The 19,447-nt window shown below is 40.2% G+C and overlaps 1 protein-coding gene and 1 pseudogene across 2 annotated transcripts; both read left to right on the forward strand.

The window, feature by feature from the left end:
- The first annotated feature begins 6,923 nt into the window (after nt 1-6,923).
- On the forward strand, nt 6,924-17,552 carry LOC120873800 (interferon-induced protein with tetratricopeptide repeats 1-like). 2 transcript variants are annotated; one of them, XR_005723530.1, is made up of 3 exons: nt 7,091-7,252; nt 14,249-16,329; nt 16,458-17,548. XR_005723530.1 is itself a non-coding variant. In XM_040254718.1 (2 exons), exons 1-2 carry the CDS (start codon nt 7,248-7,250, stop codon nt 15,681-15,683), a joined length of 1,440 nt encoding a protein of 479 aa, XP_040110652.1. In that variant the 5' UTR covers nt 6,924-7,247; the 3' UTR covers nt 15,684-17,552. The 2 variants fall into 2 exon arrangements, 1 of the variants encoding a protein (XP_040110652.1); XM_040254718.1 differs by having other exon boundaries at nt 6,924-7,252; nt 14,249-17,552.
- On the forward strand, nt 15,687-17,548 carry LOC120873990 (annotated as a pseudogene).
- Nucleotides 17,553-19,447: the final 1,895 nt, after the last annotated feature.

A 19,447-nucleotide genomic window follows, 5' to 3' on the forward strand; every position in this document is an offset into this window, starting at 1 on the left:
AATAAGAAAAAGGCCCATGAAGGCAGCTTCATATTTGTAGAACACAGACACTGCTGTATGCACTGTCTCTTCTGTGCTTTAGGAAGAGGACAGAGGTACTACTGTCCATTCCCTTGATGGGGGGCAAAAAAGGCCAAAGAAAATGAAGTATCCAAAGCAAGGCCTTTCAGCGTCAGGGCTACAAATACAGTTCCAGGTTATATTTTCAGGAATTGTAAGCTCTAAAGGATCATGACATTTCCCCCAATAACCTCTTTTGTTATAGTGATAAGAAACTGAGGCCCAGAGGATGAGAGCAAGTGGGTCACTACATAGCCTACTTGCACAGGCCACCTAGCTCTAGGCCCAGTCCTCATTCCACAGTGCTGCATATTCTAAGTTCCAGTACTGTTCCAATAGGCCACTTTGACCCCACGGGGAGGGAGCATGAAAGAGCTGCAACTCACCACTTCCCTCTCAGAGAGTTTAAAGTTTCTGTTTCATTTCCTTCAAATTGGCATCTCCCTGCCATATTTGTTTCCTTTTTTGGTTACAATATTCCTGCAGTTGTTATAGGTCTTTTCCCCTCATCAGATCAATCAAATCTGACACTAACTCTACATCTCTCAGATTCTCTGAATACCAACTGGTTGTCCAACAATTCTACTCTGTTCTAATGCTAACTACCTGGAGTTAGCATCAGTCCCCACAAGTCTAGGGTGTAATCCAATGAGACTGTCCTCTCTTTAGTCACCACTTAGAAGTAGTCGGACCTCAAGTTATTTTTACTTCTGTCTGACTTAGCTACACATTCAGGAGTTCCCATAAACCCTTGCTCAGTTTTGATAATTCACTAGCACCACTCACAGAAGCCAGGAAAGTCTTTTCCTTATTACTGCCAGTTTGTTATTAAAGGACGCGGCTCGGGAAAAGCCAAATGGAAAAGACACACAGGTCAGCGTGCGGGGGACAGTGGCACGCAGATTGTACACTCTCTCCTGGTATACCCTCTTCCCATACTGCCTAATCTGAAACCTCTCCGAACCCCACTCTGCAGGGATTTTTATGAACATTTACATTACACCAGCATGATTGATTATATATCACATCACTTATATGCGGAATCTACAAAATAGTACAAATGAACTTCTTTATAAAACCAAAACACTAACAGACATAGAAAACAAACTTATGGTTACCAAAGGTGCAGGAGGGCAGGATAAATTGGGAATATGGGATTAACAGACACACACTACCACATAACATAGATAAAAATAAGAATTTACTGTGCAGCTCAGGAAACTATAGTTTCAATATCTTGTAACAAACTACAATGGAAAAGAATTTTTAAAGGAATATAGCTATTTACATGGAAATATATATATATCATTGAATCAATTTGCTATATACCTGAAATTAACACAAATTGTAAATCAACTATACTTCATTTAAAAAAACAGAATATGCAGAGGCACATTTCTTTTTCTTTTTTTAAATTGTAGTTGATCCACAATGTTGTGCCAATGTCTTCTATACAGCACATTGACGCAGTTATATATATAGATATACTTTTTTATATATTCTTTTCCATTATGGCTTATCATAGGATATTCAACATAGTTCCCTATTCTATGCAGTAGGACTTAGTTGTTTATCCATTCTGAATGTAATATTTTGCATCTTCCAACCCCCAAATCCCAGTCCATCCCTCTTCCTCTGCTCCCTCACCCTTGGCAACCACAAATCTGTTCTCCCTGTGTGCTCGTTTCTGTTTTGTCGATAGGTTCATCAGGATTTCAGATTCCACATATAACTGGTATCATCTGGTATTTGCATTTCTCTTTCTGACTTACTTCACTTAGTATGATCATCTCTGGTTGCATTCGTGTTGCTATAAATGGCATTATTTCATCCTTTTTTACGACTGAGTAGTATTCCACTGTATATGTGTACTGCATCCTTGTCCATTCATCTTTTGATGGACATTTAGGTTGTTTCCATGTTTTGGCTACTGTGAATACTGCGGCTACGACCACAGGGGTGTAAGTATCTTTTTGGATTATAGTTTTCCAGCTGTATTCCCAGGAGGGGGATTGCTGGACCATAGGGTAACTCTGATTTTGTTTCCTAGGGCACCTCCATACCGTTCTCCACAGTGGCTGTGCCAGCTTGCGTTCCCACTAACAGTGCAGGAGGGCTCCCTTTTCCTCACATTGTCTCCAGCATTTGTCCTTTGCAGACGTTTTAGTGACGGCCATTCCAACTGGTGTGAGGTGGCACCTCGTTGTAGTTTTGATTTGCACTTCTCTAATAATTAGTGATATTGTGCATCTTTCATAAGAAGCACATTTCTTAAATGTCCTGTTACAAAACTTGCTTAGTAAGAGCAGCAGTGCTCTTAAAACAATGAGTGGGAAAGCCGTCTTAATTCCAAAGGAGATAAAACTTGTGTAGCGCTTTCTAATGCAGTGACAGTTTCTCAGGGGACACTTACAGACTGTTCACCAGAGAACACAGACCTGGGTCAGGAGGGGAAATAGGCATCAAACTAGTCTTAGATCCTTTCAGGCTATATTAATTAAATCCAAATGGTAAGAAGAAGCAGCTATTTTTTAAAATGGTCATTTTTCTGTTATTGATTTAAAGTCTAGGGGTTGTTTTTTCACTATGAAATTTGCTTTTCACTAAATCAACTGTTCTCAACGTGTGGTCTCCTGATCAGGAGCATCAGCATCACCAAGGAACTTATTAAAAGCAGAGATTCTCAGGCCCTACCCTAGACCTACTGACTCAAACTCTGGGGTAGGGTCCATCAATCTGTGTTACAGCTCTTCCTGGTGATCACGAGAAGCCAGTCTACTAGATGTTAGAAAATACGAAATCTTATTGGAGTTGTGATGCCTTTGATATGACCCTCTCTTTCTTGGTTTGGTTAGAACTGGGAAACTGCAGAAAACATCTTCTGCTCAGAAGTGTTCCTGTCTACTAGAGTCCTCCCATCTGACATGGCAGTCCATGGGAGAGGCAAGGCTTACAGTAAAAGAGCGCTTGCATCAGGATTCCTCTTCTAGCGCACATCTCTACCTTGTCTCGTGAGGACGGTCTGCAATGGAAGTCAGCACAAAAGTGTCCAGGTCTCTCTTTGTAATATAACAGATTGCTGGTCATGAAAGGATATTAGTGATATCTGCATGGAGGGCTAACAGAAAGCAAGCCCTCCTGCTCCCCCAGCCCTTAACAAGGCCCCCAAGAGACTTTGCAGGGGGCCATAATTATGCTTGCAGACCTTCCTGATCTTAGGCAGACTGAACGGGCTCTGGACCATCCTGGAATGAATAAAACCCACATGAAAACACACGTGATCCCAGTGGAACAGGAATGGAGAAGCAGACGGAGCTCCTCCTTCCACTCACGGTCATGGATCTAAACAGCTGAAGGGAAAAGGATCCAGGGTAATCCTTGACAACTATCAGTAACATATTTCTGTCACATACACAGGGTCACCACACACAAGTAATGCACTTACAACTTCATAATAATACTTTCAGTTCAGTTCAGTCGCTCAGTCGTTTCCAACTCTTTGCGACCCCATGAAAAGCAGCACGCCAGGCCTCCCTGTCCATCACCAACTCCCAGAGTTCACGCAAACTCATGTCCATTGAGTCGGTGATGCCATCCAACCATCTCATCCTCTGTCGTCCCCTTCTCCTCCTGCCTTCAATCTTTCACAGCATCAGGGTCTTTTCAAATGAGTCAGCTCTTCGCCTCAGGTGGCCAAAGTACTGGAGTTTCAGCTTCAACATCAGTCCTTCCAGTGAACACCCAGGACATCTCCTTGCAGTGCAAGGGACTCTCAAGAGTCTTCTCCAACACCACAGTTCAAAAGCATCAATTCTTCAGCACTCAGCTTTCTTCACAGTCCAACTCTCATATCCATACGTGACCACTGGAAAAACCATAGCCTTGACTAGACAGACCTTTGTTGAAAAAGTAATGTCTGCTTTTTAATATGCTATCTAGGTTGGTCATAAGTTTCCTTCCAAGGACTAAGCGTCTTTTAATTTCATGGCTGCAATCACCATCTACAGTGATTTTGGAGCCCCCCAAAATAAAGTCTGCCACTGTTTCCACTGTTTCCCCATTTGCTATGAAGTGATAGGACTGGATGCCATGATCTTAGTTTTCTGAATGTTGAGCTTTAAGCCAACTTTTTCACTCTCCTCTTTCACTTTCATCAAGAGGCTCTTTAGTTCCTCTTCGCTTTCTGCTATAAGGATGGTGTCACCTGCATATCTGAGGTTATTAATATTTCTCCTGGCAATCTTGATTCCAGCTTGTGCTTCTTCCAGCCTAGCGTTTCTCATGATGTACTCTGCATAGAAGTTAAATAAAGCAGGGTGACAATATACAGCCTTGGTGTACTCCTTTTCGTATTTGGAACCAGTCTGTTGTTACATGTCCAGTTCTAACTGTTGCTTCCTGACCTGCATATAGGTTTCTCAAGAGGCAGGTCAGCTGGTCTGGTATTCCCACCTCTTGAAGAATTTTCCAGTTTATTGTGATCCACACAGTCAAAGGCTTTGGCATAGTCAATAAAGTAGAAATAGATGTTTTTCTGGAACTCTCTTGCTTTTTCCATGATCCAGCAGATGTTGGCTATTTGATCTCTGGTTCCTCTGCCTTTTCTAAAACCAGCTTGAATATCTGGAAGTTCACGGTTCATGTACTATTGAAGTTTGTCTTGGAGAATTTTGAGCATTAACTTTACTAGCGTGTGAGATGAGTGGAATTGTACGGTAGTTTGAACATTCTTTGGCATTGTCTTTCTTTGGGATTGAAATGGAAACTGACCTTTTCCAGTCTTGTGGCCACTGATGAGTTTTAACCATTTTGCCCTCTCCCACCCCTGTCTCCCTCTAGCAGAGGTCAAAACATTGAGAATGCCATTCTTCTCCCATGCCATCCTGCGAATTAGGAGGAAACTAAGGACTTTGTTGCCCACTGTGCAGGTGTGGAAACCAGGCAGAGAGGCACGAAGGGGCTGAACCTGGGCCTCACAGAAGGGAAGGAGGCTCAGGGACTGAGGCCCACAGCACTTCTTCGGAGAATTTCCATCATAGAAAACAGGGCCTTGTTCTAGCCCAGGTGTACATCAAAATCACCTGGGCATTTCCTTTTACTACTGAGATGGGGAGGGGGGCATTCCCAGGGATGTATTCAATTGGGCCCACGTGGGGCCGAATTAGCATTATTCTGAAGCCTCCCTAGATGATTCTCGTGTGCTATGATGATTGAAATTCAATAATCTATTCCCAATCACTTTTGCATCAGTTGAGGAAACTGAGGCTCATAGAGATGAAGTACTTTATCACAGCTGGCCAGTCACTCAGGGAGCCAGCTGATGCTATACTCCTGGGAATGGACTCACAGCATAGTGCTGAAATTTCATTTCTGTAAGTCTCATTTTCTCCACTTCTTGTTTTCTGTTACTAGCTGTAAGTGCTCTCTTGGACACACACATACACAGACATTTTGGGGGTTGTTTTCTTCTCTACTGCTCTGTCTTGTGTTGCTCGAAGGTCTATTTATTCCACAGAGACACCGGGCAAGATTCCGAATATCTAATCAGTCCAAGCCACAGTCCCATAGACCCAGGACTGCTGCCAAATTCATGGCAACGGCACGATAAATGTTTTGTGTGTTTCTCTGCATTCTATCTAGTGAATTGGAAAATTACAAACCCAACTGTTTTTCTTCACAAGAATTCCAAAGACACCTCACTCCCCTGCAAAGAGAGGTTGGCTCTCTAATTAATTTATCTTGGCATCTGCTTATCACCTGAACATTTATTAGAATACAATTTATTCAGAAATTTTTACTTGTGTAGCACTTTCTAGCTAGTTCAGGATGACATGGCAGATGAGCTGGGTAGGAGGGATTAAGCAGGAATGGTTTAGATTTGGCAGTGTGTTTAAGTGTTTCTAAGAGGAACACATTCTTAGAGCTCCTCCTTTTCTGATTCTTATTTAAAAGAAAGAATATAGGTGATTTTTTTTAAGAAAGCACTATTTAAATTTGATGACAGAAAATACCACTACTACTACTATTATTACCATCATCATCAATAGTCACCTTTTATTTGCAAGCTTTTATGTGCCAAGTAGTTGCTAAGTACTGGACTAACCAAAAATTCATTCAGGTTTTTCCATTATATCAGCACTTACTCTTCTCAACCTCTTACCACAAGCACCATGACTATATAAGATTACACAGGCCAGGTTGAGGCAGGCCAAAAGTGGATGCCATGGGCACCAAGAGGATAATACTCTTACACAGATATGATAATCATGTCTAGTGAATACGAACACTTTAGATGGCTACAATAGAGAGCATTACAAATAAGGAAATATTTTCATTCAGGCCCAACATGTTTTATTTGAAGTCTCAAGATTCTAGCAGATTTTCTTGGTTCCCATGAATAAAGAAGTTTTAGGACTCTTTTTTTAATCACTGATTATTCTCCAGAAAGAAGGGTATGCAAAGGCACAAAATAATTAGTAAGACTGATCTCTCAGAGAACAGAGACAAATTTGAGTTAAGGCTCCGGTTTACTGACTTCAGACTTTTATACCATATAAAGAACAATGTCTGTTTCCAGATGAGCAAACAAAGGCACAGATTGAGGGCATGACATTGGCAAGTTCACAGAGCCGATTTTCACAGGACTCCCTGGCTATAGGTTCAGTGGACTCTACATTACTGGCATCTCCTAGTTCCTGGGTTTCTAAAAGGCCCTACAAAGTCTGAGAGAAGAATTTGTTGTTCAGTTGCTCAGTCATGTCTGACTCTTTGAGACCCCATCAACTATAGATAGCACCCCAGGCTTCCCTGTCCTTCACCATCTGCAGGAGCTTGCTCCCAGAGCTTGCTAATTCCCGAAGAGAGGAATTGGCACATCAAAAAACCTGCTTTCCACCAGCCTTTTCTCAATCCATTTTCAAAACAGAACAAAGGAAGCATTAGCTGTTTAAGTTTCATTTTCTGCAATTCTGCCCTCTTCAATTTCACTTTCTACTTTCGGTTTCCAACTTATCGTTGCAAAACCACACCCACAAGTTACATCATTAGCTGCTGTTCAACTCCCTTATATAGCCCTGACCTGGGGCATAAATTTATCTGAAAATCCGTAAGAGGGACAGAACCGATCTCAGAGAAGACCACCCAGCTAGACAAAACACTGCAGAGCTGCTACCTAATTCACAGCAACCATGAGGTAAGCATTTCTCTGCTTCTCTGCCTTTCTGTATAAAGTTTCTGGAAAAAATTTTAACCATACTATATCAACAGACTTAGTCTCAGTGATGCCATTTCCTTATTTTTCTATTTGACCAACTGTTTCGGACTGAATGTATACGTGAGTGTGCACTCACACACATGCACATTCATACATGCCCATAAACTGTTTTATCAGTTCATTTTCCTTTTTTGCTAGCATCTTCCTGAGGAATTTGCTAAAACCAAAAGAAAGGGAGGGAGACAAGAAGGGTGGAAGGGAGAAAACAATCCCAGTCTCTGAAACAATTTTCCACCAATCTCATTTCTGTCTGACCTAGGCGGGGAATGGACAGTTAATCTGGATACAGATGTTGATTTCTGGCTCCTCGACAGGAGGAAAAAAGTAGAATGCACACAGCTGTGTGAGCACAGCAGTGGGGTCTCTCAGCTATCTTGAGAGAAATATTGTGGTGGATGAGGAAGAGATGCTCACTGCTTAGAGAACAAGACCTTTCTCTGCTGGCATCTGGTCTCATATCTGCACTGCCGGGTTCCAGCCAGGCTTTGTCAGTCTGACTGGATCTAAGATTAGCAGGTTAACTGTCCTCTGGGGAAGCCAGGTGGCCTGCCAATCCTTGACAGCCTCCTGTCCACAGGGCTTGGCTAGAGTTCTGTGCCTGGGAACTGCCACATCTTCCTTAGCTAAAGGGCCTAATGTAAACTGTATTATCTAAACTGAATCTTGATTCAAAGCACCTTGGATCTTATCAGATCAAAAAAACATTAATATTGGCCTGCAAATTTGCCCTCAGTGTTCTAGTGTACAAAACTTTGAAGGGGCAACAGTTTCAGAAAATGCATAATTACAGACCTATTGTCAATCCTTCTCCCCTCCTTTGGCTCACAGACAAATAAGAGTGGATTATCACCAATAAGAAAATAATAACAACAGTAACAAAAATCATCATCATCATAATAGAAAAGTAGATATGTCCTGGATGCTTATCAAGTGCCAGCCTGACTTCCAAAGTATTATGTAAATTATTACATTTACATTACTACATTTACAAAAGAAACTTATGAGGCAAGTACTCATACTTATTTTTGCCAACAATGAATTTTAAATTAAAAAGTTAAGACTACACAGATAATAAGTGATAGAGCTAGACATGAACCAGAGTCTCTAGTCAATGATACCTTATTTAATCTTTAAACTGATGTTTCTTAAAAGGTACCAATGGAGGTTCATGAGATCATTTCAGATGGCATAGTAATTAACTTTTATATTTTAAAGGAAGATCCCCTAGAGGAGGGTATGGCAACCCACCCCAGTATTTTTGCCTGGAGAATCCCATGGACAGAGGAGCCTGGTGGGCTATAGTCCAAGGGGTTGCAAAGAGTCAGACACAACTGAAGCAACTTAGCATGCATATATGCATATTTACATATATAATTTGCAGAATTTCTACTCAGGCTAGTAACATGAATTTTTCTAGTGATAAATACATGTTTGATACATGTATGACAAAATACACGTATGATAAAATTTACCATTTTAACTATTTTCAGTTGAGTTGAGTTCAGTCGTTCAGTCGAGTCTGACTCTTTGCGACCCCAAGGACTGCAGCATGCCAGGCTTCCCTGTCCATCACCAACTCCTGGAGCTTGTTCAAACTCATGGCCATCAAGTCGGTGATGCCATCCAACCATCTCATCCTCTGTCAATTCCTTCTCCTCCTGCCTTCAATCTTTCCCAGCATCAGGGTCTTTTCCAATGAGTCAGTTCTCCGCATCAGGTGGCCAAAGTATTGGAGTTTCAGCTTCAGCATCAGTCCTTCCAATGAATATTCAGGACTGATTTCCTTTACAAGTGACTGGTTTGATCTCCTTGCAGTCCAAGGGACTCTAAAGAGTCTTCTCCAACACCACAGTTCAAAAGCATCAATTCTTTGGCGCTCAGCTTTCTTTATAGTCCAACTCTCACACCCATACACGACTACTAGAAAAACCATAGCTTTAACTATTTTAAGTATACAATTTTGTAGTATTTAGTACAACAATGTAGTGCAAACATCACCACTATCTAGTTTAAAAAAACTTCGTCACTCTGAGCAGTCACTCACCTCTCATCCTTCACTCCAAGACCTGGTAACCATTAATCTGCTTTCTGTCTCTATAGATTTGTCTATTGTGGATATTTCATATATATGGAAGCATACAACACACAGCCTTTTGTGACTTAGTTAACATAATGCCTTCAAGGTTCATCCATACTGACGCATGTATTAGAATGCACTTCCATTTTAAAGCTGAATAATATTCCATTGTATGCACTGACTACATTTTGTTTATCCATTTATCCACTGGAGAACACTTGGGACTCTCCCACCTTTTGACTACTGTGAATAATGCTGCTATGAATATAAGTATACAAATATCTATTCAAGTCTTTGCTTTCATTTATTTTGGGTATCTACCAGAAGTGGAATTGATGAATTATATGATAATTCTATATTTAATTTTTTGAGGAATCATCATTTTCCACAGCAGCTGCCCGATTTTACATTCTCCCTAGCAATGCACAAGTGTTCTAATTTCTCCACATCCTTGACAACATTTGATATTTTCTGTGTTTTTGGTAAATAGCCATCCTAATGGACGTGTAGAGGTATTTTATCATTGATTCACATTTCATTAATGATTGGTGATGTTGAACATCTTTTCATGTACTTACTGGCCATCTGTATATTTTCTTTAGGGCAATGTCTATTTAAGTCCTTTGCCCATTCTTTTAATCAGTTATTTGTGTTTCTGTTATTGAGTTGTAGGAGCTGCTTATTAGTCTAAATATTAATCCCTTATCAGGTACATGATTTGCAAACATTTTCTCCCATTCTGTGGAATATCTTTTCACTCTATTGATACTGCCCTTTGATGCACAAAACTTTTTAGTTTTGCTAAAGCTCAATTTGTTTATTTTTACTTCTGTTACCTTTGTTTTTAGCATATCCAAGAAACTTGCTAAGTCCAATGTCATGGAGTTTTTTCCCTGTTTTGTTTCTAGATTTTTGCAGCTTTAGGTGTTTCATTTAGATCTTTGACACATTTTGAATTCATTTTTTGTATATAGTATAAGGAAGGGGTCCAACTTTAATCTTTTGTATATGGATATTCCTCTTTTCTGCATATATCCCAGATTGAGTGCTGGAGAAGCCAGAAACCTAGAAATGCCAGTAGGCATGAATAGAAAAGTCCCATGAAGAACCTGCTCTCTCTAGCCAAAGGGCCCAGAAAGGAGACAGCCTAGCAAAACAAAAAATTTATAAACAACCACTACTCCAGCCAAATACCACAGGAAAAGTCAAACAAAAACTAAGGCCCCATTCCAAACTCTGCTAGTAAAGGCTGAGTGGGTAGCCCAGACTTCTATTCTCACCAGGCTATGAGCTAGGCATCTGGACTCTTCCTCTCCCTCTGCCAATGGATGATGCCAGAGAAGGCCAAGTGGAATGCAAAGATTTTCATCCCCACTTGGGTAGCAACAAGGGTCCCTCTCTTTGCAGCGGGGGAGTGAAGACCATAAAGGCAATTGGATATCAGTCCCCACCTGGTGGTAATGAGGTGCCTTCTCACTCCCCACTGAGATGGCAACAGAGAGGGCTAGTGGAGTTTAGGATTTTCACCACCATAAAGAGATAATAAGGCCACTCTCCCCAACTCGCCCCACACATATGTGTACTTAAGTGTACACCTAACATAACATGCATAGGACTTGAACGCCCAAAACTACAAATGCTGATGAAAGAAATCAAAGAATAGCTACATAAATAGATACAGCATGTTCATGGATTAGAAGATTCAGCATAGTAAAAATGTCTACTTTCCACAGTTGACAAAAACCTTCCTATCAAACTCCAGCAAGACTTTTATAGACTCAGGAAATATTAATCAAAAATTTATATGGAAATGCAAAGGAACTAGAAAAACAATTTTGAAAAAAAGAAGAATAGAGAGGAAACACCCTACCCAATTTTCAGACTGTTTATATACTGTAAGCAAGACAGTTGGTATTGATGGAAGAATAAACACAGAGATGAGTGGAACAGAATAAGGAACCCAGAAATAATCCCACACAAGCACAGCCAACTGATTTTTGACAAAGTTGCAAATGCAATTCAATGGAGGATGAACAGGCTTCAACAAATGGTGCTGGAACAACTGGGTATCCACAGGCTGAAAAATGAGCCACTGATCTAATCTCCATACGTTACACAAAAGCAACTCAAAATGGATCACAGATTTAAATGTAAAATGATCAAACTTGTAGAATAAAACACAGGAGAAAACCTTCAGGACTTAGGGCCTGGTGAAGAGTTCCTAGACATGACACAAAACACATGATCCATTAAGAGAAAAAAAAATCAATAAATTATACCTCATCAAAAGTAGAAACTTTGGGGACTTCCCTGATGGTCCAGTGGTTAAGACTCTGCACTTCCAATTGAGAGAGTAGCATTGAAACATACATTACCATATGTAAAACAGTGGGAATTTGCTGTATGACTAGGGAGCTCAGACCCAGACAACCGAGAGGTGTGTAATGCAGTCAGAGATGCAAGATTCAGGAGGGAGGGGACGTTATATACCTATGGCTGATTTATGTTGACATACAGCAGAAACCAATACAATATTGTAAAGCAATTTTTTCTTTAGTTAAAAATAATTTTAATTAATTAATTTATTTGGCTGCTAGGTCTTGGTTGTTTCCCGAGAGATCTTTAGTTGTGCAAACCACGTGTGAGATCTAGTTCCCTGACCAGTGATTAAGCCCAGGGCCCCTACATTGGGAGCTCAGAGTCTTAGCCACTGGAGCACTAGGGAAGTCTCAAAAATAATTTTTTTAAAAAAAGGATAAAAAAAACCTAGATAGCCAGTTGGAATATGCTATATAATGCAAGGAGCTCAAATCTGGTACTCTATAACAACCTAGAGGGGTGGGGTGGGAGGTGAGAGGGAAGCTCAAGAGAGAGGGGACATATGTACACCCATGGCTGATTCATGTTGATGTATGGCAGAAACCAATACAATATTATAAACCAATTATCATCCAATTAAAAATAAATAATAATTTTTTTAAAAAAGGAAAAAAAAAGATTCTGTGTTTCCAATGAAGGAGATATGGGTTTGATCCCTGGTCAGGAAACTAAGAGCCCACATGCCGTTTCTCAGGACAAAAAAAAATTTTTTTTAAAAGTAAAAACTTTTGCTCTTCAAGTGAAAGTGAAGTTTCTCAGTCATGTCCAACTCTTTGAGACCCCATGGACTGTGGCCTACCAGGTTCCACCATCCATGGGATTTTCTAGGCAAGAATACTGGAGTGGGTTGCCATTTCCTTCTCCAGGAGATCTTCCCGACCCAGGGATTGAACCTGGGTCTCCCACATTGTAGACAGACGCTTTGCTCTTGAAGAGACCGTATTAAAGGAAAAAAGATAAGTCATATATTGTGAGAAAATATTTGAAAACCACATGCCTCACCAATGATTCATATCTAGAACCTATAAAGAATTCCTGCAATCCAACAATAAAAAACAATCTCATTAGAAAACAGAAAAAGGATATGAAGAGATATTTCACCAAAGAGGATATATGGATGGCAAATAGAAACACAAAAAAGATGTTCAATATCACTGCTGCTGCTACTGCTAAGTCACTTCAGTCGTGTTTGACTCTGTGTGACCCCATAGATGGCAGCCCACCAGGCTCCCCCATCCCTGGGATTCTCCAGGCAAGAACACTGGAGTGGGTTGCCATTTCCCTCTCCAATGCACAGAAGTGAAAAGTCAAAGTGAAGTCGCTCAGTCGTGTCCAACTCTTCGAGACCCCATGGACTGCAGCCCACCAGGCTGCTCCATCCATGGGATTTTCCAGGCAAGAGTGCTGGAGTGGGGGGCCATTGCCTTCTTCGATTCAACATCACTAGCATTAGGGAAATGCAAATCAAGACCACAAAGAGCTACCTCTAAAATCTATTAAAAGAGCTAATAACATTTTTTTTTAAAGTGGAAATATCAAATTCTGGTAAGAATACAAAGAACTAGATCATTCATACATTACTCTGTATGTGTGTTAGTTACTCAGTTGTTTCTGATTCTTTGCGACCCCATGGACTGTAGCCTACCAGGCTCCACTGTTCATGGAATTTTCCAGGCAAGAATACTGGAGTGGACTGCCATTCCCTTCTCTGGGGGATCTTCCCAATCAAGGGACTGAACCTGGGTCTCCAGCATTGCAAGCGAATTCTTTACTGTTTGAGCCACCAGGGAAGCATACATTAGTAGGAATGAAAAATGAACAGTGTGGATATTGTACCACTGCCAGTTTCCTAGTTTTGATGTTGTACTATAGTTGGATAAAATATAATCTTTGGGAGAACTGTGAATATATATAAATAAATTTCTGTGAATATATATAAATAAATAAATATTTCCCACAAATAAATCCAACTAAAATAAATGGGTCAAATATGATCACATTTTAGATAGTCTTATTTGTTACACAATCTATAGACTAAGGTCCTGATGTCAATAATATTTCCTAAGGCTCTGCGTTTCTTACTGGTCTCTACCTTAAATACAGCAATAGGAAAACAGAAAACTCTTATATAGCATGAAATATGCATGCTCTGAGTGTTTTACATAGATAAGCTTATTAATTCTCACCAAATCCAGTGTGATAAGTTTATCTTCTGTGCTTTACAAAGGAGGTTCTGAAGCACAGAGAAGTTTCATGGCTAGAAAATGCTGGAGTCAGTGTATGAAGCCAAGCAAGCTGCCTTCAGAGGCCACATGGATCTTAGAAATACAGGAACTCGAGGAAGATCAAAGCAGGCATGCCCTTTTCAAGGCTAGGCTCTAAATAGGAAGTGTTTTACCTGGCTTATTTCTATTGGCTGTTTGTCACCTAACAAAGAAAATCTGCTTTTGTTTTTACAGTTATAATGCTGATGAGGATCAGATCAAGGATAAGCTGCAACAGTTGAGATGTCACTTTACATGGGAGTTGATCATTGAAGAGACAGAAATACCGGATTTAGAAAACAGGGTCTTGGAGGAGATTATGTTCCTGGACATCAAATACAACGTGGGAATATACAACTTACTGGCCTATGTGAAGCACCTAAAAGGCCAGAATGAAGAAGCCCTGAAGAGTTTACAAAAAGCTGAAGACTTAACCCAGCTAGAAGAGGCCAACAAATCAGAAGTGAGAAGTCTGGTTATCTGGGGCAACTATGCCTGGTTGTATTACCATATGGGCCAACAGGCAAAAGCCCAGATTTACCTGAACAAGGTGAAGGACACTTGCAGGGAACTTGGGAAGTCTTCCAGCTATAGAATGGAGTGTCCTCAGATGGACTGTGAGGAAGGATGGGCCTTGCTGAAATGTGGAGGAAAGAATTATGAACGGGCCAAAGTCTGCTTTGAAAAGGCTCTGAAAGAGGACTCTACAAACCCTGAATTCATCACTGGGTATGCGATCGTCATCTATCGCCTGGAGGGCTTTAACAAAGGACCACAGAGCGGTGCGGAATTTTGTCTGAACCTCCTGAAACAGGCTGTCAGTCTAAATCCAAAAGATGCATACATTAAGGCTCTTCTCGGCCTGAAGCTTCAAGATGTAGAGCAAGAAGCTGAAGGAGAAAAGTACATCAAAGAAGCACTGATCAATGAGTCCTCCAAGACTTACGTCTTTCGGTATGCTGCCAAGTTTTACCGAAGAAAAGGCGTTCTGGATGAAGCTCTTCGGCTCTCAAAATTGGCCTTGGCGGAAACCCCCTCCTCTGCTTTCCTGCATCACCAGACAGGGCTTTGCTACAAGTCACAAATAATCCAAATAAAGAAAGCTACAAACTGTCAGCCTAAAGGACAGGATAAAGAAAACATCAACAGAATGGTATCATTAGCCTTACAACATTTCGAACGTGCTGTGCAACTAAAGCCTACATTTGAGTACGCTTATACAAGCCTGGCAGAAATGTACGCAGAAGCGGGTGACCACAAAAAAGCTGAGGATACTTTTCAAAAAGCGTTCTGCTTGAAATCACTCGACAAAGATATGCTGCAACACATCCATTTCCACTACGGCCGATTTCTGGAACTTCACAAAAAATCTGAAGTTGATGCAATTAGCCATTATTTAAAAGCAATAAAAATAGAAAACACATCAATAGATAGGGATAAAAGCATCAATTATTTGACAAAATTGGCTTCAAAGAAACTCCGGAAAAATCCATCAGATATAGAAAGCTTGAGTATCCTTGGGTTAATCCACAAAGTAAAAGGAGAAATGAATGAAGCCCTGGAGTATTATGAGCGGGCCCTGAGGGTGGCTCCTGACTTGCAGAACTCTGCTGTGACCCCCAGGCACTGAAATATGGGCTGCTGTCCCAATATACTAACAATCTTTTCTGCTTGTCACTTTCAGAAACGCATTATGTAACTCACCACAGTGATGTAATCTTTGAACAGTTACTCAAACCTGATAAAACATTAGTTGCATTCACAAAATAGTCAAACAGCCTTCAGGAGTGGTTGTGAGATAGCAACTGTGGAACCAGAAACCACCCCTATTCCCAACCCCCTGCCTACAGAAGAAGAGAAAACAGAATCTAATCAGGAGGTTGCTAACCCAGAACACTGTATTAAATAAACAACCTTTACAGAACAGATGGGCACTCTGGTTTTTTAAAAATGATAAAAGCAAAACTTGACAAACCTTTGATTGATCTCTAAGTTCGACACTGTTGAGAACTTCTGGGCTCTGTACAACCATATCCAGTTATCTAGTAATTTAATGCCTGGCTGTGACTACTCACTTTTTAAGGATGGTATTGAGCCTATGTGGGAAGATGAGAAAAACAAACAAGGAGGACCATGGCTAATTACACTGAACAAACAGCAGAGATGAAGTGACCTCGATGTTTTTTGGCTAGAGATACTGCTGTGCCTTATTGGAGAATCTTTTGATGACCACAGTGATGATGTATGTGCAGCTGTTGCTAATGTTAGAGCTAAAGGTGATAAGACATGGACACGAGTTTGAGTAAACTCTGCAAGCTGGTGATGGACGGGGAGGCCTGGTGTGCTGCAGTCCATGGTGTTGCAAAGAGTCGGACGTGACTAAGTGACTGAACTGAACTGAAAGGTGATAAAATAGCAATATGGACTACTGGATGTGAAAACAGAGAACCTGTTACACATATAGGGAGGGCATATGAGGAAAAGTTAGGGCTTCCTCCAAAGACAGTGACTGGTTATCAGTCCCATGCAGACACAGCTACTGAGAGCACCTCCACCACTAAAAACAGGTGTGTTGTTGAAGAAGACACCCTCTGAGTATTCCCATAGGCAACTGCCTCAAGCAATCAAGATTTGGGAGCTGAAGGAAAGCCTCTTCAAAAGCAGGATGGACTGCATTTAAATTTGAGTTCCATCTAAATGTTGCTAAGATATAAGGAAGTTTCATCAGCCTTTGTCTTGTACTTCTGTATTCATATTTTTTTTTTTTAGCTAGAGTGTCCATTATCCCAATCAAAGTATTACAGTACACATCATATCATCCCCAGAATCCACACATGTGTTCCTGGCCCACTCTGTAAAATAGAATTAACCATGACAAAAACATTTGACCCATCTACAGTATTAAAAAAAAGAACTTGCATGTCTATACCTTACAAGAGAATGATTTTGTTTACATTCCATTGTATGAAGGAGCGTATTTTACTGGTTTGAAAGAGTATGATGCATAGCTTTCTGCCAGTTTTGTTTCTTTTTACAGCATTCTCTGTGCTGTACTCTTGCTGATGGCTGCTAGATTTTATTTGTTTCCCTATTTGATAACATTAGTGACTCTGATTTCAGTTTTTCACGTGTTTTGCTATAGTTTTTCTTTCTCATGTAACATTGGTGAAGAATCTAGGAATATGACATAAAGGTAGAATAAACATTAATTTTGTGCCTTTTTTGGTAATTTTTTTTTGTAACTACAATGCTTTGCTACAAGTTTATGCTTTTCATTCAAATCACTAATCTATGTTTGTGTGATTTCCTAAACTTAGTTGTGTATTATAAAAAATGTAGTATCATAATTACATTCCTAATTAGAATTAGTATGTCCATTTTTGTATCTTTATGCTGTACTTTTAACACTTTGTATTACTTAGGTTATTTTGCTTTGGTTAAAAAATTGGCTCAAGTAGAAAAGCGATCCCACTCATATTAAAACTGTAAATAAAATGTGTACCGTGAATTGTCTTAAAAAAAAAAAAAAGAAAATAGTCAAACAGAACATACATGCCTCTATATGTGAGAGAGAGAGAAGAGAAAGAACCATTTCTCTGTGTATGTTATACAGTAGGGAAAAAAGGAGAAAAAAATAGTAGTTTGTTGAGTAGATTTAAAGCAAAAAAAAAAAAAAAAATACACCAAACACTGGACTTACATAAAATAAAATGTTCAATTCATTCATTTTATCAATAAATAGCTTTCAGTGCTAGATATCAAAAGTACTAGGCTGAAGGAGCAAAGGGAAGGTTCTTTCACCTCTACCCATCTTAGGTTCATTGGCTAGAGCCTTAAATTAAACTGACAAAGGACAGATTAACAAGCTAAAAACAAGTTTATTAACACATGCATCAGGCATACACATGAGTACCCAGTGATGAGTAACTCAAAGGGTGACCAGAAGGTGGGCTTATATAGCATCCTAACAACCAAATGATACATTTTTAGAGAAATGATAAGGCAAAGGCAAAGAACTTCAAGTTTCTAAGGAGCAAATTGTATGAAGGCAAATATCTGGGGGAAACTAATGGAAGGTAAGAGTTTGCTTATAAGGTGTGATACATATATCTTTCTTTGGTCAGTGTCTCTGGGCTGTTTAGGGACTAGAGCTATCTCAGGTGATTAACTTCTGTCCTTCCTGGTAGAGAGAGGAGAGACATTATTTTATAGGCAGATGGGGGAGAATAGAGAGCTTTTCTTATATCTGCTTCTTTTCAATTGCCTTCAGCTCAAAATAATCCTTATGGCAAGGTAGCGTATTTGGGGATGGCATATTCTGCTACCCCTCAGTGAACAAAGCAGACATTTCCCCCCAAACCTCAAGCAGCTAGTGAGAGAGACAGACAGGAAAACAAGTACCTAGTCAATTAAAGGTCAGTTTTCTCCATGAAGATGTTTGAAATTTAATTTATTGTTCCAAACAATTTTATTGCTTTATGCCATTTTGTTTGAAGCACTGTTGATTCAGTCATTTGCTAGCACAGATTTAGTTAGATGAATAAATAGGAAAAGGATGTTAAAGAGTCTGAGAGACCATCTGTAGCAATCACCTTTGATTATAACATTTTATTAAAAGACAATGCCCAACAAATAACATTTTTAAAAGGAAAATTAAGGAAACAATGTCATTGTTTTTTCATTCTTGTACGTGTTTGGGGGGAAGATGGATGCATTTCCTATTGTGGCTAATAAATTACCATGAACTGGGTGGCTTAAAATCACACTCATTTATTATCTTACAGTTCTAGAGGTTAGAAGCCTGAAATGGGTTTCACTGGCCTGAAATCAAGGTGTTGGCACATCCAAATCCCTTCTGGAGGCCCTAGGAGACAATTCTTTTGCTACCTTTTCCACATTCTAGAGGCTGCCTGTATTTCCTGGTGGGAACCCTAAATCCACAGAAAAGACAAGTCCCCAAGGAATTCACATAAATACTGAACAAGGCTTTGGATTTCTATAGGAAATTATTACTGAAATTCTATAATGTTATGCCCAGAGTCCGAGTCCCCAAAACTGAGAGACTAAGACGTCCACAGCAATGCAAAAACATAAAGGGGTTTATTGCTAACTCGAGTTAGGGCCCAGGTGTCATCCAGCACAGTGGAATCCAACAAGAGCCCCGAGCTCTGAATCACATATACTTTTATACAGACAGTTCTTTGTTTCTGTAACAGCATAGCTGATTGGTTAAACTGTACGCGCGCGCGGGACTTTTAAACCTCGCATCTCTATCTGGATTGGCTTGGGTCTGGCGCGGGTGGGGGGCTACGGGGATTTTTCTGATTGGTCTAGCTACACTGCCTGTGGGAGTTCCCAGTGCCTCAGCTTTCCTAGAGACTAACCCTCAGGCCT

Source organism: Oryx dammah, unplaced genomic scaffold (assembly GCF_014754425.2).
Source record: "Oryx dammah isolate SB20612 unplaced genomic scaffold, SCBI_Odam_1.1 HiC_scaffold_14, whole genome shotgun sequence".
NCBI lineage: Eukaryota > Metazoa > Chordata > Mammalia > Artiodactyla > Bovidae > Oryx > Oryx dammah.